Raw genomic sequence first — 27,177 nt, forward strand, 5'->3', positions numbered from 1 at the left:
GCCTGTCAGATAATCACAGCTGATGACACCTTTACTCTTCCCACATGTAAGAATCTCCGCCTCTGCTTTTTTTTAGGCACTTTTTGCTCTTTCAGACGAAGGTCCACTGTTGAAAACTAATTTAGTTCATTTTGTGGGAAAGAGAAGCATTTGCTGACAGGCACAAAACAGTCCGACTATAGCCTAGAGTGCAGGCAGGAGCTCACAGCAAAATATGCTCAGTGTGTCTCTTGGCCACGTTACTGACCTGCTGTTTAACTTTGGGTGGGTCATTTTACTTTTCTTTATCCATGGTTTCTGCCTTCTTTTTGTCTGTTAAGCCCTGTGAGTAGAATCCCAAATTCTGCTGTAGGTGTGAACTCAGTAAATTCCCCAAATCAGCTCTTTTACTTTCTGGAGATCTGCTTGCTTGATTAAGGATGCTTTGGACTAATTTAGTTTCATCAGATTCTTTTGAGAGGCTGGCAGGCACTGCTGGGATATCACACCAGGAGCTCAGTGCAGATTGGAGCTCTGTGTCTCATGTCTTGCAGTTCTCTGGTGACAGCGCCGAGCGAATGAAGAAAACCTACGGCAAATTCTGCGGGCATCACAACGAGGCAGTCAATTACTTCAAAGATCTGTACTCCAAGGACAAGCGGTTTCAGGCATTTGTCAAGGTAGGATCTGGTAGGACAGACATAGTCAATGGAAAAAGCATCTCCTTCCTGCACTGTGGTGACTGTTTTGCTACAGAAATTAAACTTTCACCTTTATTCCTTAGAAAAAAATGAGCAGCTCCCTGGTGAGGCGTCTTGGGATTCCTGAATGTATCCTGTTGGTAACGCAGAGAATCACAAAGTACCCTGTCCTTTTACAAAGGATACTGCAGTACACCAAAGGTAGGGACCAGTTCCATTATTCTAACTGTGTATTTGTTCATCCAGTGTAAATTTTTTTGATCCTTTTCAGCTGAAGCAGATTCTCTTACCAGGTAATCCAGTCATTGTTGTCTTGTGCAGCTGTAACGAGATAACTCAGTTCCATATCTCCATTTAGGATTAGTTGTTCAGGTACCTTGATTTAGTTAAGTCTGTCTGTAGCTAGTTATGGAGCAACATGCTTAGGCTCCAAAGTTTCCCAGCTTGCTTTTTTTGTGGTAATGGCTAAAATATGTGATTAATTTGTGTATTTCATCCACACTCCCTCATATACAAAGTATATTGGAATAGTCCCCAACCTCAACCACATATATGTGAAAGGTTTTGTGAAACTCTCCTTAAGGGGAAAAAATGCATCCTGTCTTATTTAAATATTACAAAGTTATAATGCTGGAATTTGAGAGGGAGAAGAGGAAGGAAGGAAGTAAAACTGGGAAGTTAGACTCCACAAAGATGAAGTGAAATCGAGGTCTCTCTGTTTCTTTTTTAAAGAAAACGAAGTGGAACATGAAGACTTGACTCAGTCATTAAACCTCGTTAAAGATGTGATTGCTGCAGTCAACAGCAAAGTCAGCAATTATGAGAAGAAAATGCGTCTTGGTGAGATTTACAACCGGACAGACAGCAAGTCCATCATGAGGATGAAGAGTGGCCAGATGTTTGCAAGAGAGGACTTGAGGCATCGGAAACTCATCCGAGATGGGCCTGTTTCACTAAGAAGTGCAGCTGGACGGCTAAAAGGTGAGACTGTCCTGCCTTCTGCTGACGCAAACTGTTCAGGAGAGGCTCTGGTGTCCCTGCAGCTGCCTCTTGTTGGGTCAGTGTTTTCTTGAATTGCTTTTTGTTTGTTAGGTGGAAGTAGTTTTTTTTAAGGTGCTGTGCACTGAAGTTCTCCCCTGAATTAAACACTAACTCTCCCAAGGAATCCTTCAGCTGGGACCATGGCAGCAGTAAGAGCAGACAGGGCTGTCTCTCAGGCTTGGCAGGAAGGCTGGGCTTTCCTTCTCCCCTTCCAGCATTAGCTGATTAAATTACGGTCTGTGGGCAAGAACGGGGACTGGGAGCCTAGTGCTGTGCTGTGCAGGGAGGCAGTGATAACATAGAATTCCATACAGGGTATGATTTATTTCGAGGTTTTGGAAACAGGAAGTTTACAGATGATTTCTAGGCACCCGAGACTACTATTGCCTTTAGATGATTGATGAAGCAAGTTATGCTGCTGTTGTGAAATCCTGTGATAAGCACTGGCTCCATTTGCATTTCTTAGTGATAGAGATGCATAAACATGTCTGTAGTGCAAACTCCTAGGGAAAGCAGGTCCTGCAGGCAAGATGCAGACCCAGGGAGAGCAGCTTGTTCTTATAGTCAGGCTGCTTTGCAGGATTTTAAGTGCAGCACAGAGAATTAGAGGAAGAACGTTTCTTAGAGGGTTTTAGCATTTCCCCTCTTGCAAAGTGCACAGAACAGAGAAAAAGGGAATCAAATGCCACCTTTTGCAAACCTCACAGAGCTTGGATTTAATTTTGCAGCTTTGCTTAAAGTTTCGTGGTTCTTTTCTCTGGAATGGATCCTGTCTTCTGAAAACAGAATGGAAGGATTTACCCATGGGATGATTTAACTTTCTGGTTTGCTTCCTCTCTGTCACAAGATTTCCCAAGTACATTACACAAAAACTCTTTGTACCGAAGGGTCTGGGTGGGGCACTACACTTGGTAGTTGCTGTGCAACTTTATGATATGTCATTAGGAGACTTGGAAAGCTGTATGTGCACTCTGGGAAAAGACTGATTTAAAATCCTCTGTTGGCTTGAGGTTGTGCTTCCTTCTCCCATGAAAAAAAGCCAGGTCCTGTGTCTCACACAGCCTCTGTCGGCTCCCCTCGGAGTCGACAAGAGTTGTGTTTGTCTGAGAGCAGAATTAGTGGTGGCTCCTGAAGTCAGTATTTCCTCGGAAAGAAACTGCAGCTGACAAATGTTGTTATTGCACGATAATTTACACTCTGCAAACCACTCATCAAGAGAACCATAAAACCCAAAACTTCCTGCACAGATATTTTGCTCAAGGGCTAAAATATTGATTGTTTGAGAAAACAGAGGTTCTATTGAGTAAACGTCTCTGGCTTTCGCTGTTATGCCCACGTCTTAACTGCTAGTGAGCATGTGGCAGGAGGGGAGCACCCCTGCTCAGACAGACGAGAGCAAATCCTGCAGGTTTTCCAGGCACTAATTTGTTCTGCTTAATGCAAAGTCAGTTCAGAGCTAACCTGACTTGGCATCTCCAGGAGCTGCCCCTGCTCCTCCTGCTAACTGGGAGGTTGATCCTGCTTCCAGTATTTGCAAAACCAGCCCTGCTGCTCCTCAGCACTGGTGTTATTACAAGAAATCTGTTTTGGGGTGGGTTGTGCGGTTATACTTACTGTTATGCTGCTTCTTTTGCAGAAGTCCAGGCTGTTCTCCTCTCTGACATGCTCGTGTTCCTTCAGGAGAAGGACCAGAAGTATGTGTTTGCCTCACTGGTAAGACTTCGACCTCTTCTCCTTCTTCCTTTTCTGTGTGAGAGACCCGTGATGTGTGTTGTGCAGCAAAGCCAGCCATTTGTCTGCTAAACAGCTCAATTTTCTTGCTCGCAACATTTTTGTTTGCTGAGCAGACTCCATTCTTTCTGACAGGAAAACATGTCTTCATGCCCCACCTCCCCATTGTGCAGTGCCTTGGCACAGCTGATAATTGGCCTTGAAAAGCTGCCTGTCACTCGATACACTTGTGCTTTTCAGTTTGTGCACATGGAAGCAGTGGTTGGGGCGGGAGGGGGCAAGGAGATAATGCAAACATTGTAAAAATGAACCTTAGCAGAAGGAGATGTCCTAATACATTGTGGGCTGCTGTGGGGGATGGTGAGGTGAAGTGCAAGTGCAGTGAATTCAACAGAACAGCTGGAAAATAAACGTCAGAGAAATATATTTGTAATGCACAAGAGCAAAAACACTAGCGTTTGAGGGCAGGCCCCTGAAAAGGGCTGGGCACACTGACCTGCTAAAGAAAACCTAGTGCCTAATGGAGTCTGTTGGGCTGTACCTTCCAGGCATGGTCTAGACAGGCTAAACCTTGTGACCTTTCCACTCTTTGAGCATTTTGAAAGCTGTTAATTTGTTATTGCAGTTCCACCAACCCTCTGCACGGGCTCAGTGCCCTACACAGGAGAAACTGATTTGCACACAAATCCTGCCAGTGGACCTCTACCAAATCACCCCACTTGTAGCAGCTGGTATAGTGCACAAAGGGGCTGACTCGTGTGCAGATGACACAGCAGCAAAGGGACGTTGTAACCCAGCAGGTTGATTACACAGATGCCATAACACACAGTGAACAGCATCTTACACACGAGTTCTCACACAGGAGTCAGCTGTGAGCTTCTGAGAACAGCAGAGGTTTCGTGGCATTTGAAAACAAGATGTTATTCTATCCTAGAGAGAGATCATGAAGATACTGTGTGTGAAGCAGGCACTAGCAAGCTGCACCAAGTGTAAGGAGCTGTGATATTAATGACAGGGAGAGCGTGGGCAGGAGGAAGTGAGATCAGAGCAAAATATGGTAGAGTTTACAAAACCACAAAGTCAATTCTAAATTAATTCTTTGTTGAAATGGAATGAGGTGAAATTGCTTTTCCTGCAGAACTGTCGGAGGAAAGCAAACCCTTCCCTGTTGTTTGACCCCATTAAAATGATTTATTTTTTTTAATTAGCCAATAGGTTCAGAAAATGTTTACAGCCTGAGAGATGTAGTGCTATGGTTTATTGGGACCTTTTCAATGCTAGTTTACACTTGGAAAGTAGCACTGTTCACCCTCCTCACCCATTTCTTTCCATCTGAAGGACCAGAAATCCACTGTGATCTCTCTGAAGAAGTTGATAGTACGAGAAGTGGCTCACGAAGAGAAGGGTTTGTTCCTGATCAGCATGGGCGGAAAAGATCCCGAAATGGTGGAAGTCCATGCCAGCTCCAAAGAAGAACGTAACGGCTGGATACAGATAATTCAGGACACAATGAACACCATGTAAGCTACCCAGCTGTTCTTGGGAGGCAGGTGGTGCACATGGTTGTGTTCCTGTGATAATCAAACCTATCCCTGTCTCCTGTCCAGGGATAGAGATGAAGACGAAGGAGTCCCTTGTGAGTCTGAGTTCGAAAAGAAATTGTCTGATGCAAAAGTGAGAGGACTGAAAGGTAAAATCCTACCTGGGACAGAACTGGGGACTGATTTTGGAAAAATGTACAGGAATTTTTGATTTGGGTTTTGTGGTTGAACTACAATATTTTTCAAATGAGTGAAAGCCGTACATCCAGCAAATAATTGTAATCCTGGTTTGTGGCTCACCTTTCCTGCATTATTTTTGTTCTGAACCTGCTGGGTGCCAGTGCTGTGCATGGATTGTGCGGGGCATTGTCATACTGTGTCAGGGTATGTGCTGCCAAACCCAGCACATACTGACAGGTTCCACTAGATGGGGCCAGTATCTCAGGAATCGCTCAGGTTTCCTTGACGAAGCTTTTATTTTCTGTCTTCATCTCTTGTTTTCTGTTCACCCCCACAGAACAACTTCAGCAGAAGGATAAGCAGATCCTGCTCTTGCTGGAGGAGAAGACGAAGATCTTCCGGGACATGGCAGACAGTTCTGTGCAGGAGGAGATGCCAGGCTCCAGGCTGCTCTTCAGAGCCAACACAGAAGAGGCTCCAAAAGGAGAGGCCATTATGAAAACAGCAATAAATGAAGGTGAGCCAGTCAGGTGACATGTAAATTACAGTAACCAAAGACCCCTCAGCTTCAGTGAAAGTGTCAGTTCTCAAGCACTAGTCTTGCAGGGGAAGTCTTCTCTTTGTCAGAATAACAGCACAGATGAGGAGATAATGCTACTCACGATATTGTCTCAGGGACAGGTCATGAGGATCAGGAAAGGAAGCAAATGAGTGTTGAAAGAAGGCAGAAAAATCAGCACAGAGAACAACCACGCATTGAACCTGCTTTGGGGTCAGGAGCAGCACAGTATTTATCCTTGGCTGAAATTTGGACCGTCCAAGCTTTTTTTGCTGTGCTTCAGTCTCAGCAAGATGTAAGAGTGGGGCTTGGGTTCCAGCAGGCACTTGTGATGCCTGCAAGGGACAGTCAAGTCCATCGACAAAAGCAAGGGTAGATGGAAACTCAGTCAGCTTTCCAGTGTGATTTTTGAAGAGGCTAAAAATTATAAGATGCTGTTGTCAGAGCATATCAGGTTGCCTGGAGGAAGAGAGGGAGGTGTAAGCTATGCAGAGCTCCAGGAATTGGAGTTAATGGTCAGGCAGACTGAGTTTTTGCAGGGGCAATGCGTACTGTTCATACCATTGTCGCAGAAACACAGGCTCTTGGTCCAGCAAAGTATGTGAATTTCTGACCTGAGCTCAAGCAGTGATGAAAATAGCTCAGAAGCCTGAGGTGGCCTTTGACAAAGACATTGTTGCTTTTTTATCAGTCGAACTGCTGCAAGACCTGGTGAACAGGAGCCTGGGCACTGCCCTCGGACAGCAGGTCAGCAGCACTGCCATGGAACAGGAAGGAGGAGTTGGCCCCGTCTCTCTTCCTAGAAGGGCAGAAACTTTTGGAGGATTTGACAGTCATCAGATGAACGCTTCCAAGGGTGAGTAGTTACGTGTGTGCACACCAGAATTTGTTCCTAATACATGTTATCATATCCTCTTGCTTCAGAAGGACTTCAGCTGGTGATTTGGATTTCACAGCTCCTCTCCAGTAATAGCTGATAGATTAAATCACAGATTAGGAAAAAAGTCTATGTACAGCTAGAATGATGGTAGCTGAGGACTTGTGGCTACACAAGGATTAAACATCTGAACTCTTCACTCCTTTCTCTCTGTGTTCTCTCTAACTCATCCGTACTCTTATACTTATGTGCCACATGGAAACGTTTGGCTTCTCAATAAATTAGTTTCTTCGTGTTATTATTGTAATATCTACAGCTCTGTTCTTTGTTCTTCACTTATCTTCCAGCAGGAGCCTGGTGCTGTTGCATTTGCAAATGGATGAGGATATTGCTGAATCAAACACCTTCTCCCCTGTCTCTGCTCTCTATGCATTTGTTTTCCACCTACAACTGCATGTGTTATTCCTGCAATTAAGTGTCTCCCAAAGAAATGTGTGACTATTTATTTCAGCTGCATAGTTGGCTGCTTCCCAATGCTCTCTTTCTTTGCCCAAGTCATCAGAAACTTCCCTGTCCTCAAATTCCTTTCTCTGTGGTCTCGCTCACACTCCCAATACAACCAGTTTTGCTGTGCTGGTGTCTGTCTCAGCACTGGGATTGTTGGACCTTGTCTGACCTCCTGCATTAAAGGAGCAGTGTTAGCTCCAGACAGTCAGACATGAGAAATATGTAGAGGCTTTCCCAGCTCTATTGGAAAACTGCGAAGCCCTTCACAGGCCTTGTCATCATAATGGCAAATATATTCACACCGGAGGGGTTTGTTTAGGGTTGTGCCTCTCTGTTGCAATGATGAATGGGGCAACCTCAGGCTGTTCATTCCCCAGCTCTAGGTTTTCTGTAGAAATACCCTCTTTTGAATTAGATTGTAATTCAGTAGTTGTAGGGTCTTGGGAGATTTGGGGAAAAGAATGCAGGGCCTGTTTGTTCAGCTGAAGACCAGGAGGTATGAAACCTGGTATGAAACCTGAATACCTCCAGTTCTTCTGTTCACAACCTGTGAAACCTCGGGCAAAGCTTATAACCTGACTCCCCTTCGTTCTCCCCTCCAGCAAAGCAGAAGGGAGGTGTTTCCTCCTGCAAAGAGGTGGAAGGTCCCAGGACGTGGCGCAGGAGAGAAGGTCTGTTAGGAGGACTTGAGGGTCAGCCTTTAATAGCAAAGCCTGCCTGGGGGTGGGGGGGGGAGAGGGCCTTTGCACTAGCTATGGTGCCTTTCACATTGATGCAGATTCAGGTGTATGTAAAGTTGTTTATCATTAAAACAGTGGCAGTTGGAAGGTTACCACTGCAGGTGTGGGTTTTCCCCATGGGCTGCATCTCAGCTGGCAAGAGGAGTACAGGAATCTTGGCAAGAGCTAGAGGATGGAAGGTCTGTGTGACTCCTTTGCCACCCCTGAGCAGAAGGGCAGCACAGGGGGAGGGTTACAGCCCTCCTGTCCCCACAGGTCAGTTCAGTCCTGCTTGGGAGCACTGATATGAGTCTTCCAGGGGGAAGTTAGAAAGAGAAGTCCAGGTTTCCTTTGAAGATCCAGGTTTCTGATAACTAAGGTTGATGGTAAATTGCTGGCATAGAATTACACAGGGTGTCACAGAGCAGTATCTGACCCAGATGTAAATTAACTTGCACAAGAGAGGCATTGAAACTATACCTGCAATAATATACCCTGATATGATTCTGTTATCATCCTCCATCTGCTCTTACTCTGCCTCATGTCTTCTCAGCAAGTATTCTGTGGTAGTAGATGGCAGTGCAGGGGCTAGAAAGAGCACCAATTGATAGCAGTGTGCCGAAATTATCAGCACGTTCTCTGAAACCAAAGTCAATCTTAATCTAAATTCACATCCACTTTTTCTGGTAGTGCTGACGTGTTCCGTATATTGAAGGAGCAAATGCATTTAGTTAAAGTGTCAGTAGCTCTGTGTCCCCTTTTCTGAAACATGTGTTTCCTGTATTAAATTTCTCAGACTTTAGCAAGTTCATCCATGGTTTAGGATGTTGAATAACCAGTGTCAATGCTGGCTTCTTCCTTTAGGTGGAGCGAAAGATGAAGGCGATGACGCTCAGGACCTTCGAAGAACAGAATCAGACAGCATTTTAAAGAAGGTACAGCTTGGTTTGTCTGTCTGCTAGCACTGAGTTCAGGTTGCAAGAAAGTGACAATTCTAGTCTTGAAAAATGCCTAAATTTCTTGACAATTACATATGTCCTAGTAAGTTAAAAATAAAATAAAATTGGAAGTATTCAACTAAAACCACTTTGCTGTAGCTAAAATCCTGACTTAAAAACTATTGCAAATCACTTTTATTCCTCAGTGGCACAAGTTATCTACCATCTGTCTGCAGAACAGCCAAAGCATGTGTTTAATTATGCATCATTATTGAAATGATAAGGTCAACTATAACCTTGCACCTATTCTTGCTGCAGATCACATAACTACAAAATGTTACCTAATTAATATTTTATTGTATATGATTTTAACTTGCCTAAAAAACAGCGTGTGAATTCTCCCATAATGAAAGGTGTGGGGGGGTGTTTAATGGGTATGTCATTAGTTCAGCTAATTACATTTGCTGTGATTTCTCATTGTCCTCATATTAAATTTGTGATTTTATCATAGGGTGGAAATGCTAATCTGATGTTCATGTTGAAAAGGAATAACGAGGTAAGAATTGATTCCGTTGCTCAGCTGTTTCCTTCCTTTAAGTGGGAAGAGAATTTGTCTCAATAGGTGATAATGTAGAAGAAAATACATTTCATTTGCTGAAGCGCATCTAGACTTTTAAATACATTAAGCTGAACCCACTGTGTCATTTATTTGTTTAACCTTGAATGTTCAGACAGGGAATTCACTGATTGTCATCTGCTTGCCAGCAGGATGATATGTGCTGATTATAGGCAGCAAGGGTTAATTACCACCAGGATGCACAGGGCTGTATTTATTGTGCATCTGCAGACAGAGAGAGTTTAATTTTATGTTGCAGGTGCAGTGAATTGGGGCAATTAGATTTCTATTCTCCCTTTGATACACATTCATAACTTCCAATTAGCATTAATGGCACAATAAGAAGCAGCTCTCTTAATACTGGCTATCACATCACTACTGCAAATACTGCAGTGGTTTTTCTTCTTAAAATAATTGTAGAATATGAGAGATTCAGAGAAAATTTTAGCTAGGCTAAATTTGGGGATAGGGCATCAGTCCAAAGTAGGTTGCTCTGTGTTGATTCACAAGGTGTTTGCATTTACCTGTATTTTTGGAGAGCCTCCAAGAACACACCTGCTGCTCTTGTGTGCCTGCTGTAGTGCAGCTTTTCTGTCCAATGGCAGTAGGACTTGTAGGGGTCAGCTGATGGAGAACAGTACAAATAGTCCACATTCATTTTAAGATTTCTAGGGTTTTTTTCACCCCTTGAAGTTCTTTTCCTGAAATTTTTAAGTGAATTGTTGGGTTTCATCCCAATTACTCTGCTTGTTCTTGATCAAGCTGATGCTGTGGGAAATGGTTTGCAGTGACAAACTGGGACTTCTCATGAAGCCTGTGCCACTAGGTACTTCTGCAGATGTTTCTTCACCTGCTGCACTGACAGCTAGGGAAAGGAGGGAGGTGATGCCAGGCACCTCTGGGAGATGTCCAAGGGAGGTATTGGTGTACTGGGGGACGATGCAGTCATTGCAGGAGAAGAGTGAGGAAAAGGAAGGTGCAGAGGGATGGCTGTACAGTTTGTCAGACCACAGTGGGTCACAGAGGGAAGGAGGGTGCTGTACACCTGCCCCAGCACCCAGGGAGATCTAATAGCAACGCTTTTATTTTCTCGCAGCAGGTCCTCCAAACCATTACCAGCCTCCATAAGTTGCTCAGTGCTTTGCAGGTAGGCTTAGCCCTTCATCCTGCTTCTGCTTGCTGCTTGCTCGAGCTGCCAGTCATGCTTCACCCCTGTCTGCCCTTCTCCTCTGCCTGTCACATCCCTGCATGGCTGGATACTCCACAGCAGCGTGCTGGGAATGTTGGAATGAGCTGCTGCCTAAGGGAACCAGTGCTCACCTGAGTTTGGGAAGCTTCTGGGGGAGATGCTTTTCAGCATCCTCTGGTAGCCCAGCTGTAAGGCAGCAGCACTGCGCTGTGAGTTTGGTGGGAGATGAAGGGGTTCAGTACAGCACCCTGGGGTTTTCAGGGATGGGCCTCTCCTCAGGATGCTGTAGTGATTTCTGTGCCTGCTCTCCCAGGGCGTCGTGCTGCAGCAGGACACTTACATTGAGGACCAGAAGCTGGCTCTGAGTGAGAGGGCTCTGACCCGAAGCTTCTTCCGGCCGACCTCGCTGCTGGAGCAGGAGAAGCAGCGCAACCTGGAGAAGCAGCGCCAGGAGTTGGCCAACCTGAAGAAGCAGCAGACGCAGCACCAGGAGGAGAGGCGGAGGAGAGAGAAGGAATGGGAAGTCCGGGAGAAGGAACTGGCAGAGCAGGAGGCCCAACTGGCCCAGCGTGAGGAGCAGGTCCAGAGAAGATGGCAGGAGCTGGAGCGGGAACGAGAGGAGCTGCAGATGAAGAAGGCTGCCTACCAGCTCGACCTGGAGAGGCTTCGCACGGCACAGAAGCAGCTGGAGAGGGAGAAGGTGCAGCTCAAGCAGGATATGGAGCGATTATCTCAAATGCGGCAGGAGCCTGACCAGAACCAGGTAAATGATGCCAAGGGCCAGGCTCCTGGGGAAGCAGAGCCCTGCAGGGAGCTCGCAGCCATCTCCTGGGCCAGCTACATGCCTGCAGGGATAGACTGGTGCCAGCCCAGCCCTAGACACGGGGGGCCTGGTATTTCAAACTGTCTCTTTCCTTGCATGTGATGTGCAGAGCTGTGTTTCTTGCACCTCTGTGTTTCTTGCACCTCTGTGTTTCTTGCACCTCAGCTGCTGAGGCACTGCCAGTGTTGGTGCATCGTGGTGTATTTGGGGTGCCTTAGCAGCAGGGGGCTACAACAGCCTGAGTTCTGCCCACTTCTGTGTGCCATACGTTGGGGGATAGCAGAGAGGAGGTGGCTCGCTCCCAGAGAAGATGTCCTAGGCAATCTCAGAAGGCTGATCCTGTCTGACATTGGCCTTCAGCCCGTGAGGCCTGAGCTCTGGAGCGCAGTCAGGCAAAGGAGATGTCCTTTGGAAACAGCCAGAGCGTTGTGGGTTCCTGCACCCTCCAGCTGTCACAAAAGCCCCTTGTGAGGCTGATAACTGCAGGACAGGGCTGTTTGCATGCTGACATCCATCTGCAAAAGCGTTCTCAATATCTAGCAAAGAGATGGGCATTGCCCCTGTCCTGGAGAGACTGGGCACCTGCAGTCCAGTTGTGGCTCAGTGAGCAAAGGTCCCTGGCTCTGCTGAAAGAGCCTTCTGGTGCCTGGCTGCCCACAAGCACAAAGAGAGCCCACACACAGATCCTGCTCTGTGCATTTTTCAGCAAGCTGGGGTTTATTTCTTTATAGCTGTGCAGCAGTCTGGGGGAGGAGAGCAAGCATCGTTGGCAAAACATGGGCTGAATTTCATCCTTAAGCCTGTTGATCATTTGTTTGTTTGTAACTCACTGATTCTGACTGTAATTAGCTTAGAGCTGCAGCAAAATTAGTTTATAAATGTTGGATTGCCAAATGGAAATGATTTTGGGTGCCTGAATGGACTAATTTTGGAGCAGTGAGCTCTGAAAAGCTAATCACCAGAGGAGGGCCTGCTCCCTCCCACCCAGTTCCTGATCAAGCCAGAAGTTTTCCGAGCAGCCAGTGAAGCTGTTCCAGCATCAAGCACACATAGACATGTGAGGGGCATGGATGCTGTGGGAGGGGCTGAGAAGTAAAATGCCTGCCAGGCTTAGGGGATTTAGGAGAAGGAAACACCTTTTCGAGGCAGGTATCTTACTGACATTGCAGAGCTATTAATAGAGGGTTCAGTGAGGCTTTGTTGGGCTGTTGTTTTGATCTTCCCTTTGAATGTGCAAGCTCAATTACATCCTGAGACAGCCGTTAGGAGAAAAAAAAATTGGGAAAAATGTTTTTGCTTTCATCTTTTGCTTGGGAAGGCTTCCTTTGACACATGCTGCTCTGGTGTGCTGGCGTTCCCCTCCCAGAGAAGCACACTGTTCCTTGGCCGCCTGCCACCATCTGTGTGTGCAAATGATGCAGGGTGAGTCTCGGTTGTGAGATCTTAGGGAATATTTGCCCTTGGCTTGTTGATACATAGCATAGTGCATGTAGGAGCAAAAGATGGTGGAGCGTTACTCTTTATATGCATCGTTTTTTCATCTTAAACTGAGAGGGCTTTTCTCTCTTTGCTTTGCCTGGATGGAGACAATGTTTTAACTGGTGAATGGGCTGGATGTTCACAAGAACACTCATCATCTATGAGTGGTCTGGGACACCTTTCCTATCCAGGTTCTCTGTTGCCTCTTTCATAAAACACTTTTCCTTTATAGGTTTCAAATCTACATGAGAAACTCGCAAGAGTCTCCTCCCAGTCCAGCATCGATGAATCCTCCAAGCAGAAGAGCCCTTCCCTTCCTAAACAAGGGCACTTTGATGCAGAACTGTCTGTCTCCCCCAAAAGGAACAGTCTTTCAAGGACACACAAAGAGAAAAGCACTTTCCATTTGCTTAGCACAACAAACCAGACTAACAAGGCAGCTGAGGAACAGACTCAGATGCCTACTCGCCTCTTCAGTTTAGCCAAACCAAAGGAGAAGAAGGAAAAGAAGAAAAAGGGCAGAGGACATCGCTCCCAACCATCTGGTGAGTGTCAGGGGAGGTCACAGGTGTGTTTTCAGGTTGGTGAGCTGGCTGTTTTCCTTCAGCCAGCGAACTTGTGGAAGCACAATATCTAGCTTTAAATGTGGATGGTAGCATAGAGATGGAGAAGATCATCTGTGACAAGTGGAGTTCCCAGCTTGAAGTGATGATCTGTGGGCTTTTCTGCCTGTTCCACAGTCCCTGTGGTTGTCAGAGGGACACACTCTCCTCATTGCTTCTCCCCTTCCCCATCCCCATCCAGCTTCCACGGGCTGGATTCTCTGTTTTATTTTTCAGCGTGCTCTGCATCAAGGAGGAAAATATCCTGCTCTGGTGTCTGTGCTTTCAGGAGCTGCTGCTGGGGTGCTCCTGGCTGTTGCAGCTCCTGAGGCATTGATGTCTTCTTTAGCTCTGTGGTAGTTTGGAAGTGATAGCCACAACCCTTCTGGTGACCTCTCCCTTCCCCTCAAGCTGGTCTATCTTACCTCTTGATCTGAAAAAAAAAAAAAAAAAAGGCAGTTTTTTTCTCTGGTAGTTTTCCATCCCCTTAGGACTCAGATCTGCACCTCAAACCTCTGACCCACATGAAATTTGATCACATGCCCTCAGTTGACCAGTTTTATCCATGTTAACTCACTGATGCTTTCCAACTTGTGCACAGGGAAGCTCACCCATTATGAGATGTGATTTCATGGTTGCTCAGGGAACTGAACATCTCTTAAGGAGTCCAGTGGATTTGGCAGACAGCGGGGTTTCTGTGCACATGGAGTCCCGCTCTGCCTGCTCTGTGCCTGTGTTCCCATAGTGATACCCACCTGTTGTTTTTTGTGCTGCAGATTCTCACTCATCAGAAGCACCTCCAGAGGGTGAGGAGATCTTCTGCTGAGCACAGACTGCTCCTGTCTGTGGCCACTCGTGGCATTGGCACCGTGGACATCTCCCTGCCTGTTACGCAGCACATGGCTGGTGCCTGCGCTGGACAAGCATCTGGAGGTTTTAAATAAAACGTGTTATGAAGTCTGTTAAGTGGTGGATAAGGGCCTCTCTCCTGTGGTTTTGCATGAATTCTCACCACAGAGGCTGAACTGCACAGCAAATAGTGCTATCTCTCTGTGCAAACCTTGGGTTAAATGAATCGGGATAGACATTTTCGGTCTCTTCTTACTGCTAAAGGATGAGAGAACATAGCCTTAAGGGGTCTGTGCCTTCAAATTCCCCTTTTCTGGGGAACATAACCAAAACCAAGCATTTAGCAAAAGATTAGGACTCTGCAAATGGTGCGTACACACTGGCATATATAGATATACTGTATATATACATATATGTATCTATGTATCCACTGGGATGTGCTTACAGCCAAGGTCGGCCCATGGGGATAGATGATACCTGATGACTTTCAGGGAGCGTGTAGATATTAAATATCTTGCCCTTACTGCTCCGATTGTAATGCCAGTGACCCGCATGCCCCTTTGGTGTTCATGCTTTCAGAAGTACATCGGGAAGCAGTAACAGCGTTAAAAAACAACAACTCAGAGGAAAAAAAAAAAAAAAAAAAAAAAAATTTAAAGTAATTCTGAAAGATTTCCATGGGGCAGAGGATTCAAATGTCAAATTGTTTCCAGAGCCAAGTAGAACATCTTTGTGTATATTTAAAATGGTGCAGAAAAGAGAAATTTGGTAGGCTGGCAAGGCAATCCCAGGGAGCCAGAACAGACCGTGTTCAAGTCGGAACAACTCTAAACAACATTTTTCCACACAATCACTTTGAGCTCCAGCTCGTTCCTTCCTGAAGCAAAGATTATCTTTTTTGCTGGAAGAGTTCTCCTGTTGCATTTGACATCCCCATACAAGCCTAATGACTTCCTGGGGGGATGGCTAAAAATCTGCTTTTAGGGACCTTTGTTCTGTTATTTGTATTTTTCTTAGCCCGCTTTTTGTGTTAACATTGGGCTTCTGTTTCCCTGGATTTTGTCAGCTTCCCTTGCTCCTTTCTAAGGCAGAATGAGACAACAGCAGTCTCAGAGCACTTCAGTGAGACAATATGGGTCAGGGGCCTGTGTGCTATGAGCAGAGCCAACTCCAGAGATGGCTCCCATCCCTATGGCTGTACAATACCATGCACTTATTAACCATTTCTGGGGAGAAAAATGTTCTCATGGACAAAACCACTGTGGGACAGTCCAAAGGTCCAGCGTGGCAGGTCACTGTGGGCTCTAGGGTGAAAGTGTCTGTGTGTCCCTGCGTTGTCTTCAGCAGAAGGGGAAGGTCCAGGGGCAGCTCTCTCTGTGCCAACTGAGGTGTTTGTACAGCTGTTGAATACAGGGATGTGTTCAGCAGGGGAAGAGAAAGAAATGCAGAGAGCCACACTGTTCTCCAAAATTATTATTCTTCCAAACCTTCTCAGGAGAACAAACCCAAATGGATTTGTAAATGGTTACAAGATGCCACCAGCTTCAAAATAGCTCAAAGGTTTGCTCAGAGTTTGAAGCTGTCAAGTGTATTTCCTTTCCTGACTTTTTTTTTCTGTAAAATAACAAACCATTTCTCTTTTTGCACTGTCTTTTGATTTCAATTTGCTCTCTGGCTTCTCACGAGCTGATAACCCACAGCAGTTTTCAGAATTAGTGCTGATGAGTATCAGCAGCATTGATGGTGAGATGGATGCTTAGGCTGGGCTGTCTTGGTCAGTGCAGGAACCCTCAAGCACCTGCTTGCTTTTGAAGCTCTCTACACTATTAAGACTCAAAAAAAAGAAAAAAAAAAGAGGAAGAAAGGAAAAAAGTTTGAAATTATTTGTATTTTGATTTTTTTTAATATTATTTGGTGCTTGTTCTTAATTGCAAGCGGGGCTTGCAAAAATATTTATCTTTCTGTTTATTTGAAAGAGTTCTTTTTTTTAAAAGGAATTTACTTGGTTTTATTTTTTTATTTCTTTTTGCTTTTGTTTGGGGGATGGTTTGGGTTTTTTCTCTTTCTTTCTCACCCCCCCTTTTTTTTTGTTTTGTTTTTCTTTTGTTTTCTTACCAAAAGATTGGTAAACCAAATATTCTTATCTCCCTGGTTCCTACAAAACCAGGGTTTGGGCAGTGCTGCTTTGCAGCTCATGCCATGCCCAGAGTTACACAATTTCAACTGAGAGCTTTCTTTAAGGCAGAGCACCTTTGGACCAAAAGAAGTTTGGAAAAAGATGCAGTGACTTCAGACAAGGCTCCTCCTATCAGTTAGTTGCCTTGTTTAAATATTTTGGTTAGGTTTTCTCATACCTTTTGGAGGCAAAGAAAAAAGCAAAGCATGGAGTGCCTTGCAGTGATCTGAGGGTCTGGTCACTTCTCCAGGGAGATGGAAGGAGCTCCTCTCCTGAACCCAAGGGAAGCTGAAGGAGGAATGTGCTGGTGGTGTGGTGTTACCTTTTTCATAATAAAACCACCAATTTTAGAAAATAACTCCTGCCCTATTATTTATACATCTACAAACATGAATGTGCCAAGCTGAAATTTTTGGAAACCAAAGCAGTGTGTGGCTCATTTACTGTTGTGTGAACAGAGATCAGGGCCCTGGTATGCCTGAGAGTTCCCCTCAGTCTGGAACAGCCTTTGCCACTATGAGCTTTTCATTTTATCCCACTGTCTTTTCCCCAGTCCCAACACATCTTGGATTCACAATACAGGAATGTCCCATGGCTCTGAGAAAGGCATCAAAAGGCAGATTGTGTGATCCAGGGCTGAGCCTCTGCCTGGCTTCACCACCTCTCCTGACCTGTGCAAATCAAAAAGAGCATTCAGTGCCCTAAGTGAAAATAGTGTTTGCTGAGTGATCTCCGGAGGTCCCTGTGGTTCCTTGACAGAAGCCACAGGTGTGAGTCAGAAATACACTGACCAGAAATCATGTATATCAAAGCTGTTTGTGTCTTAAACTCTGGTGGACAGACCTTTGTCTCTGGAGGATGTCTGTTACTGTATGATTCACTTTTTTGGAGTGAAGCCTTTCCTCCCACACTACTTCCTTCTTTTACCTTTAGGAAGGTAAGGACTTGTTTTTTATCTCTTTAGCCTTTTATTTTTCCCCTCTCAGGTTTTCTTTGGAAAGGCTTGGCATAAGTTCCCGGAGTCAGATTCCTGCTCTGATCCTTGCAGGTTGCCTTGGGTTGTCTGCTGGAGTATGGTCCCAGCTTTACAGCACCAAAGCCTTTCCTCTTCCTGGCCTTAAAATTGCATTTGCTCCAGTTCCACACCTGGCATCCATCCTGAAGTTGTTGAAAGCTCGTTATTTCTTCAGCCCAGCCTGGTGCTGCGTCTGGTTCCCAGAGCCAGTCCCTTGATCCCATTTGGAACACCCAAACCACCTTATTTTGCATGGGGTTCCTGGGACACAGAGCAGGTTCAGAAATGTCTGTGCAAAGCCCACATTGTTGGAGGGAAAAGAGGACCCTGTTTGTGCTGGTGTTTCATGGAGGGCAGAAATCAGATTTGCTTTTCTTAGGCTTTTCTTGGCCCGTCTTTGCCACTGCCAAACAGGAGGGATTTCAGTGTCCAGAGAAAGTGGGATTGTGGGCTCAGATGAAGTACAGATGAAGTGGTCAGTATTAGCTTGAGGGTGTCAGAATACCCCAGTGATAGATGGTAGCTGTAGCAAAGGGTGTGAGACTTGTTGGAGTTGTGTGGGGTTGGCCTTAGCTTCTTTTAAATGAAGTGATCATCTCAACATGTAACTTGACATCAGTTTGATGCCATAAAGCACTTTAAATGGAACTGGTCTTGTCCCTTTTTGGTTTGGTTACCTGGAGACAATCAGTTTTGCCATTGCTCCTCCCTCTGCATCTCCAGCGAAATCTGAGCTGCAGGTGGGCATATTCCTGGTTTGGTTTGGCTTTGCCCTGAGAGGGGGGAAGGGCCAAACTTCTTGTGTCATTTTTAGACCGGAGCGGGTACGAATCTGACTACAGTCCCACTGCAGATGGGTTGAGTGGCAGGACAAGAGAACTGGCTTCTGTTGGCTCAGGTATATCCCTTGGGAAAGCCCATGCCAGCTTCACCATCACCTTCCTCACAGCAGGCAGGGAAGCAGTCCTGCCAGTGGTTTGCCCTCTGTCTCCTTTTGTTTCTCCTTGGAGAAACTCAGAGCAAAGGAGATGTGGGGGGGACACATCCAAATAAGTGAAGTGAGGCCCTTTCCATGCACCAAGTTATTTACTGTCCAGGCTGCTGGGAGACCTCCCAGGTGCCATCTCCAGGGCAGGAGCTCTCACCAGTGCTGAGGGTGGACTCTTCCCTCCTGAGGTGTGACCACTGCTGGGAAGCACAGTAATGCCATGAACTTGTGCAGATTTGTACTGCCTTTCAAAGGCAAGAGCATCGAGTCCAATCATCTTTGCACCTTCCTTGAGTCACTTGATCTCACAGCTGTTGCTGAAACACTCAATTCCAGTCCTTCCAAATGCCACCAGGTCAGAAGCGGTTCTTCAGGTGCCAAATTCCAAGGAAGCTGTCTAGGATATCTGTGGCATGGAGCGAGGGGGACTGGGCAGGGGGCACAGGAGAGTATCTGCTAAAATCCCACAAAACATTCCTTGTTAACCAGAATTCTGGAAACTATTCTGCCTGCTGGCCAGGTTTGGGAATTTATCATAATTTAGGGCATCCTTACAAATAAAAATCACCCCTGCTGCGCATAACTCCTGTTTCTTTTGTCAGAAGGGGCAGCAATCCATGACTCTTCATCTGGTGATGCAGCTAATTTTTAAAGATAGGCGAGCTGAACTGGCTAAATCTCTACACCGTGTGCTCCTCAGTGATGGGAAGTGTAATGCTAGCTCCCTTCCCACCTGCATTTCCAGGGCTCTGTGCCCTTTCCTTCCACATGCATTGCACTGACACTGATGCTTTGCCCAAATATATTCAGCTTCCATTGCTTGGGGGGAGGGGGACCAGGATAACATTCACTGCTTTGCATACAGCTATGAGCTTCGTATGTATTTAAGCTGTCTATAGATATCCATCCTTTCCGTGCTCTAAAGTATTTTTACTATTTTCTTTATTGATATTAAACACTGACTCAAAAAAAGAATAAAAAATCCATGTCCAGTTCAGTTCGCCTATGGTTAAAGTTTAGCCCGGTGTTTATTTTGTACTAATATGGAATGCACTTGGAGGAATTCCCAGAACATTGAGGTGTATTATAATAACCTGATATACCTCTGCTTTTGGTTTGTTTCTTATTAAAAAAAAAAAAAAGCTTTGCATTTTCATGTTGAACCCGTAAAAAAAAAAAAAAGTTGAGAAATAAGATTTTTAAAGAAGAGGGTAAAACCTAATTTTGTTGTATGTTAATTTGTAATTATGTAAAAAGTGAGGAAGTTGTTGACTGTAAAATTCATTTTTTCTGTAAGTTACCGGAAACCATTAGGTTTTGTAACAAGCTTTTATTTATCTTCCTTTTTAGCTATCAGCATCAACATCTTGTGAAGTCATTCTTTCTCTAAATAAATTTGATTTCGAGTCTGAATTTTCTGCCTGATTTATTCCCACACCTTTGGTATTTCTGCTGTTGACTTTGTTGCACCAAATCTGAATGATCACAGCCTTAACCTTAACCTGTGATCAAATGTTTGCATTGCCTTTATCATCTCCATTCTGGCCTGCACCCACCGGACTCTTTAACTTATTTTCCTCCTCTTACAAGATTTGCATTTTGCTAAAGGACAGATGGCCACGATGGTATTCAGCTCCTTGGGTTTCCCCCCGTCACATACAGGGCTTTTCATCCTTTTAGAAGAAGAGGAAGTGTCACAGCTGTTCTCTCCACCACTTCAGCCCCATGAGAGGAGATAAATGGGAATCTGGGGGCTGCATGTGCTGGCTTATGGCACAGTTTCTGTAACCTCCTAACATAGCTCTGTGTCTCTGGCAAATCCTAGACACTGGGGTTTTAGCTCATTTGGCTGAAAACTAGAGATGCTACGTGTCCTCACAGGACAGGATCCACCATGCAGTGTGTGCTTTATGTGTTTCCACGTCCCCTGCAAGAGGAGACCCAGCAGAAACACTGTAGCCAGTGTCCAGGTAGTTCCAGGATGTTAGGAAAGAATTCTTTACTGTGAGGGTGGTGAGGTGCTGGAACAGGTTTCCCAGAGCAGCCGTGGATGCCCCATCCCTGGCAGTGTTCAAGGCCAGGTTGGATGGAGCTCTGAGCAACCTGGGCTACTGGAAGGTGTCCCTGCCCATGGCAGGGGAGTTGGAACTGGATGGTCTTTAAAGTCCTTTCCAACCCAAACCATTTTGTGATTTTGTGGTAAGGTACATGGTGTTCCCAGTGCCTGCAGGCATCAGTCCAGGCAGGAGAGGGTGCCAGAAGTACAGAGCCAAAGTAGGGTTTGCTCTGCAACATGATGAGAAGTCACAGGACCATGATGGCTGGAGTTTCCCCGCCATCATTTTCTTTTACCTGTAGAAGTGATCACAGATACCCTTGTACCACTAATCCTGCACAAGACTCCAACTGCCTCTCCCCAGGCAGAAGGAACAAGAGACCTGCACCCTTCATTCTCTGTACTGATTTTTAATCAGAGGAATTGCTGAATTTCCATCTGTTTATTCACTTCTGTTCAGAGGTGGGATCAGGAAGGAGAGAGGATGCTTGAGGAAAATCTGATGTGGGACACTTCCCTGGAAGTGTTCAAGGCCAGGTTGGATGGTGCTTTGAGCAACCTGGCCTAGTGGAAGGTGTCCATGCCCATGGCAGGGGGTTGGAACAAGATGATCTTTAAGGTCCCTTCCAACCCAAAGCATTCTGTTGTTCTGTGTATTGTTCAAAGCCTTCAGGCCATCAACATGAACACTGCTTGGGGTGCTGGGTTGTTCCCTAGCAGGCATTGCCAACCCACCTCCTGTGCCTATTAGCCAGCAGGGCACTGTGTGTTATTTCCCCCCTCCCCTCAGCTGTGTTACACGTGCTGTTCTGAAAACCTGAGTCCTGTCAATGTACCCAAACCTACACCCTGTCACGCAGCACTTGCTCTGAGACAAGCAACTCCTGGGCGTGAGACAGGAGATGAAAGAGCTCGTTTATCTCGATGGCTGTTCAGTAGTCCTGGTTTTATTTGCATTCCCATGCGTCCCAGCTCACCTATTTACTGAAACTAATAAAAGCTTTTGCCAACCTGTCGTATGGCTTCCAAAGAGCACGTTTTCCTGTGGCCCCTCTTGGCTCTGCAACTTGGATGCATGACCAAAGCACCTCTTGGGGCACCCCCAGCCTTTGTATCACTGCAGTAAAACAACAGCAGCGGCTGCTGCAGTTGCTGGGAGTGTGAGATGCTCCTGCAATACAACCGGGATTGGTCACGGGAGGAGGGAGAGCACATTTACTGATGGCAAATCACATGGAGAAAATCAAATCCTTGCTGAATCGAGCTCCTGACAGGGAAAGGCCACGGTGCAGGGCAAATAGGGCACTGTGAGCTTCTCTTGTCCTGCCCAGCGCACACCAAACCCCTCTGTTTCCATTAGCCAAGGGGAAGCCTAGGCAGGCAATACAAATTGCCTTTGGCAGAGAAGGAAGCAAAGGGCCCTGCTGCTCTGGGCCATCTCCATGTGCCAATTTGACTATTCTAAACCAGCTTTCCATGATTTCATCTGCTGTCCATACTCTGAGCCATTACAGCACAGCTAAGATGATGAAGTGGATATTCTCCCTAGATTGTATCAGTTAATTGTTTTCAATGCTCCCCAAGCAGGAATGATGTGTTTCTGAGCACCCCAGGCTTCTTGCCCAGCCTCAGCCTTTCCTTAGCGCCCAATGTTAGAACAAAAGATCTCTGCGGGTTTGTCTGGATGTGGTTGGATTTTCACTGGCACAATCACCTAAAAGGGATCATACAGAATCCTTAGACTGGGATGGGCCTCTAAAAGGAGCATTGACAGGCAGAGGAGAGGCTCCTTGGAAACATGGTTTACTGATACCTTTAACATTTGTGTTATCTGTGTTTTCCCTTCCCTGCCCTTGCTGGGCTCAGTTCTGGCATTGGGTTTAGGGGAAGAAACTGGAGGTCTGGAAGGACACAGGTGCAGGCTGCGCTGGGGCTTGCAGACAGGCCACTCATTCATGGAGGTTTTATTAAAAGGAAAGGCAAAACCCTAATTATTGCAGTGAGTGAGTGAGATGCCTTGTGATCAGATACAAGGTGAATGGTAAAGGAATGACTTACCTTTGCCATTAAAGGCACCTGGGATTTGTTAATTAGTTACTGGAATGTTAAACATAGCAAATGTGTTGATTTTTAGGAGGTTGGACCATGTTAAAATTAAGTGGAAAATAATATTTGACACTAGCAACTTATATAAGAGCCTGTACAAGTGAGCTCCCGCAGCCCTCACAGGGACAGACAGACACAGTGGGTGTCCTTTTTGTCCCCCATAAAGCTGTCTTCACACCTTTTGAAACACCCCCAAACAGGGCTTTGTTCCAGAGCCTGCTCTCCTGCCTCTGTTCCAAGGAGGCCCGGGGGAGGATGGCACAGATTCAGGACTGGGTCCCCCCTGCCCTGCCTTGCCCTGTCCTGCTCTCCCAGCATCCCGGGGCTCCTCTGTATGTCGATGTTCATGGGGCTATAAATGGCAGCCCTCGCTCTTGGCTGAAGGACATCCCGGCACCTCAGTGGGATGGAGCAAAGGTTTGTTTCCTGCTTCCCAACATGGCAGGGCTGAACCCCAGGAGGGTCCCTGGAAGGAACTTGTGTCAGTCCCTTTGCTCTCTTTCCTTTATGGTCCATCCCTTGCACAGCCGCAGCTCAGCTGGTAATTCTCAGTCCCCCCTGACCTCTCGCCTGGCGTCTCTCCCTCTGGCACTCAGCGTCTCCAGATGCTCTTTCTTTCCCCTTTCCTTTCACCAAAGGGCTGTTTCTCACCGGCCACATCTTTCCAGTGAGCCTAATTAGACAGTAGCCTAATTAGAACTGAGCAGGAGCGTTGAGTCATTAGCAGAGCCCTGTGGGAAGCCCGGGAGCAGCCGTGAGCCTGGCGGGGCAGCAGCGTGGGCAGAGGGGGCCGGGAGGCGGCGGGTGCTCAGCTGGGTGCCGGGAAGTGGGAAGCAGCTCCTGTTTGTGTGTGCATGTGTAATTCCTCCAGACAGTGACCCAGAAATGGAGTGGTGGGTGTTCATCCGCCTCCCTGCACCTGCTGGAAAGCAAAGCGAGTCCCAGTGCTGCTGGGCTGGCCTCAGGGCAGGGGATGGCTGTCCATCCCACCCAGCCAGGGAAGTTAAAAGCCAAAAGGCCTTTTCCTAGTGGGCCTTAAGCCTTTTTTGTCTTGTTTTGTTTCTACTCATCCCCTTTAATAACCAGCTATCCCCCACAATGGAACAGAGCCAGCATCCTGGGGACTGGCTGCCTGCTGGGGCTGTAGGTAGAAAGATCCCAGCTGGGGTGGAAAAGGAGAATGGGGGGAGCAGCAAAGGGCAGTTTGCAATGTTTGCTCTGGACAGACCCACAGGACTGGGGTTGTGATGCCAGAACTGAGAGTCAGGTCTTTCTATCAGTCATTAAATCACATTCTGGCCAAAAGTGCCAGCAGTTTCTTCACAAGCACAAGTTGTGCCATCTTAGCCTGGCCCAGGACAATTCCCCCTGGAATTCAGCTGGGAAGGGAGGGCTTCCCAAGAAAGCCAGAACTGGAAATCTACAGATTACTTGATTCCTGAGCTCCGTGGTCCACAGAGATTGTCAGGAAGAATGAAAGGATACATTGGGTAGCCAGGATCAGTCCTCTGGAGCCCTTCCCCCACCTTCATTTGGCGGGGGGCACACAAACACAGAGGGGTCCTTGTCTACGATGCCTGCGAGACGTGGACATCAGTGGTGCAGCGTGTGCTGGGGAAGCGGGAAGTGAGATATCCAGGCACTGACAGCATGAAAAGCCAGGCTTTTTCCACCTAATTGGATCTGTTATTCAGCTGAGAAATGCTGAATGGCTTGGGTGGGCTCTGAGCTCACAATTTCAGTGAGGAAGTCGGGACGTGGTGGTAAAGTAGGTCACACTGCTGCAAACAGGGTGAGGGTTCTGCACAACGGCTGAGGATGTTAAATAAGGAGGTGGTGAAATGGAAAGAAAAGGGAGATTGTGAGGAAGGAAGAATAAATGAGCTCAGCCCCGGCTATTCACTCCCACTGGGAGTCCCTGCTGCTGGCTCCCACTATGGGCCCCCAGCACTGCTGCTTGTGCCTGGAGGGCACAGGGCTCCTGCTCTGCACTGGAACGAGAGGGACTGGTGCCAGTTTAAACTTCCAGGTGGTTATGGGGAGCTGGGGGCAACGGTTTCTCCTGCTCTTGGAAGCTTAACCCAAATGCTACTTACTGAGCAACATTTCGATGCATGGCGTTTTGTGAGCCTGGACCCTCTTCAGAGACTGAAATGTGCTGGGTTTTCCTCAAGGGAAAAGGTGCATGGGAAAATAGGAAAACAATTTGACATGGGAATATATTGCAAGGAGAATGTGCAATGCTGGAGCATTAATTAATGTGCAGAAGATGACAAGCCAAGGACACGAGGCTTCAGTGCTCTGTATAGACATGGATGAATTTGAAAGCATGTTGGACGGCTGGAAAAAAACACTCCTCCACTCCAATTATGTGTTTAAATGCCAGAGTTGGCCTCTGGATGGATGTGGGGCTTCCTCAGACACCGAAGCTATTAAATCACCAGCTACTCTGCTTTTAATTGACTTTCATGACAAAGGGAGAGCAGGCTCAGAAGATAATTCCCTGCAGGGCTTCTCTGTACAACAGTATTATTTCAAGGGCAGCTGGGGTCAGGCTGGGAAAATGCATATTTAAAAACCAATAAGGCACTATGAGATTTATTTAAAGAAGACATAGGAGTATCGGCCTTTTGCGACTGGGGAGGTTCACCATGGTCAGTCCCTGGGGATGAAAGTCCCCAGGCCTGAGCCCAGGAGAGGTCTGATCCTGCCAGCTGCCTGCCCTGCTCCCTCTCTGAGCATCTCCCCACCCTCTCCTCCCAAAGTGCTTTTTGGAGAGTGAGAAGCACCCTGTTACAGAGCTGGGGAACAGAGGAGGAGAGAGCCCATGAGCAGGCTTCAGATAAGGCCAGAGGGTGGGTGGAGTGGAGCTGTGTCCTGCCCAAGCTCTCCCGTGGGACTGGGACCAGCAAAACAAGGGAGGCGTGGGACAAGCCCCCCTGCCCCTCCAGGGGATCTCCATGCCAGGTTCCTGGCACCTCGTGGGGAAGATGTCTGAGTTCCTGACACCCCACAGAGAGGGCTGGCTATAGCCTGTGGGCATGTTTCCCAGGAGCCTGGGAACACAGGATCCCTGTAACACCACCAGACAGGACTCTTTCCCAAGTGCTCCCTCCCAGACAAAGCTGTGCCTGACCTGCTGAGATGGTGAAAAAACCTTTTAAAAAAGGAAAACAAATCAGGTTTACATTCCTACCCCTGTACCTCCCTTTTAAACCCCAGCCCCGCTCTGGCTGTAGCTTTATTCTGACTGTTACATCCATTTTCACCTCCTGCTCCCCTTTTACTCTGTTGCTGCTAACCAAGAAACCTTTGTATTTCTCATTGCATTTAATTCCATAGCAACAGGTTGCTGCTGTCACAGCAGCTGCTGATGGCTTTTGAATTGTCTTTCAGGAAAGCTCCAGAATAAATACAAAAGAGCAGGTCTCTGCATGGCTCATATCAAAGCAAGCCCATTGCAAAGCCTCCCCAGCTGCTATTTAAAGTCCCATAGTCACATATAAAACCTGAATCAACAAAACTATAGAGGATTTCATTCACACACCCCTTCTCTTTTTCCCCCCTCCTGCTCATCAAACAGTAATTTCTACCCTGAATTCATTTCCCAAAGGGTTCTTTAATAAGCTTTTTCTATGGAGCCTTATACTTGTATCTGCTCAGCTCGTCAGCTAATGCTGCTGCCTACCCAGCTCCTGCAGGCAGGGGGACATGTTTCCTGTGTCCTTTACACCTCAGAAATTTAGGCTTTAAATCCCTTTGTGTGTAACACCCATAGAAGTTTTGTTTCCCAAACCCATTGGCCCCTGCTATAAGAGGAGGCAAATGCAAGTTTGCCTGGTGCCTGTTCATTGCTCTGAGTGATGCTCCCATGGTCCCAGACCTGAGCAGGGGCTTGAGTTCCCAGAGCAGGGCTGGATCAGTCCCCTGCTCCTTTGGGATGGGGAGAGATGCACACAGAGGAGAAGCATGGACGGGGGCCCAGCTGGAAAGCTCCATCTCTCCTGTCAATGGGCCCCTTTCTTGGGAGCTGCAGCAGCCAAGCAAAGGCAAATAAGGAAAACAGAAGTATGAATTCTTCATCGTCCTTAGAAATTACTGGCTTCCCCTGCAGGAGTACGGCTGTCTCTTTGTTGGGCCCCTCAACCTACTTGGCAGGTATTATTACCATTGCAGACTTGCAAGTTCTCCTAAAATCATGACACGGACAAGCTGAGTGAAAGCAGCCATGGAGCATGAGACATGTGATGTCCTCAGGGCACGAGAAGTCCTGGACTTTATTCCCAGATCTACCACTAACCTTGGACAAGCCAGTTGACATTGTGCCTCAGTTTCCCAAGCGCTGAAGCAATAATAATTACAGCCAGGCTGGTTGCTTCGGAGGCTGTTTGTGAACCGCCCCACCAAGTGCCAACCCTGTTATTAGTCCTCGGCCCTGTTATTAGACCTAAATCCAACTTACTTAAGAATGAAGACTCCTGTGAAAAACACACAAACGGTTTCCC

General features: G+C 46.7%; 1 protein-coding gene across 10 annotated transcripts in view; it reads left to right on the forward strand.

Moving 5' to 3' along the window:
* Positions 1-19,482, forward strand: part of AKAP13 (A-kinase anchoring protein 13) — a 213,160-nt gene extending 193,678 nt beyond the window's left edge. For 6 of the 10 annotated variants that reach the window (XM_017805073.1, XM_017805080.1, XM_017805076.1 and 3 more), the window contains 15 exons: positions 534-659; positions 764-881; positions 1,413-1,661; positions 3,358-3,434; positions 4,791-4,972; positions 5,060-5,142; positions 5,511-5,690; positions 6,424-6,588; positions 7,719-7,787; positions 8,700-8,770; positions 9,285-9,329; positions 10,486-10,536; positions 10,892-11,341; positions 13,113-13,425; positions 14,259-19,482. In XM_017805073.1, coding sequence (XP_017660562.1) covers positions 534-659; positions 764-881; positions 1,413-1,661; positions 3,358-3,434; positions 4,791-4,972; positions 5,060-5,142; positions 5,511-5,690; positions 6,424-6,588; positions 7,719-7,787; positions 8,700-8,770; positions 9,285-9,329; positions 10,486-10,536; positions 10,892-11,341; positions 13,113-13,425; positions 14,259-14,308 — 2,229 coding nt within the window. In that variant the 3' untranslated portion in view covers positions 14,309-19,482. The remainder of the gene's footprint in view (positions 1-533; positions 660-763; positions 882-1,412; positions 1,662-3,357; positions 3,435-4,790; positions 4,973-5,059; positions 5,143-5,510; positions 5,691-6,423; positions 6,589-7,718; positions 7,788-8,699; positions 8,771-9,284; positions 9,330-10,485; positions 10,537-10,891; positions 11,342-13,112; positions 13,426-14,258) is intronic. The other 4 variants (XM_017805078.1, XM_017805079.1, XM_017805083.1 and 1 more) reach the window with 2 other exon arrangements.
* The last annotated feature ends 7,695 nt before the right edge of the window (positions 19,483-27,177 follow it).

Source organism: Lepidothrix coronata, unplaced genomic scaffold, assembly GCF_001604755.1.
Source record: "Lepidothrix coronata isolate B3197 unplaced genomic scaffold, Lepidothrix_coronata-1.0 Scaffold11, whole genome shotgun sequence".
Lineage (NCBI taxonomy): Eukaryota > Metazoa > Chordata > Aves > Passeriformes > Pipridae > Lepidothrix > Lepidothrix coronata.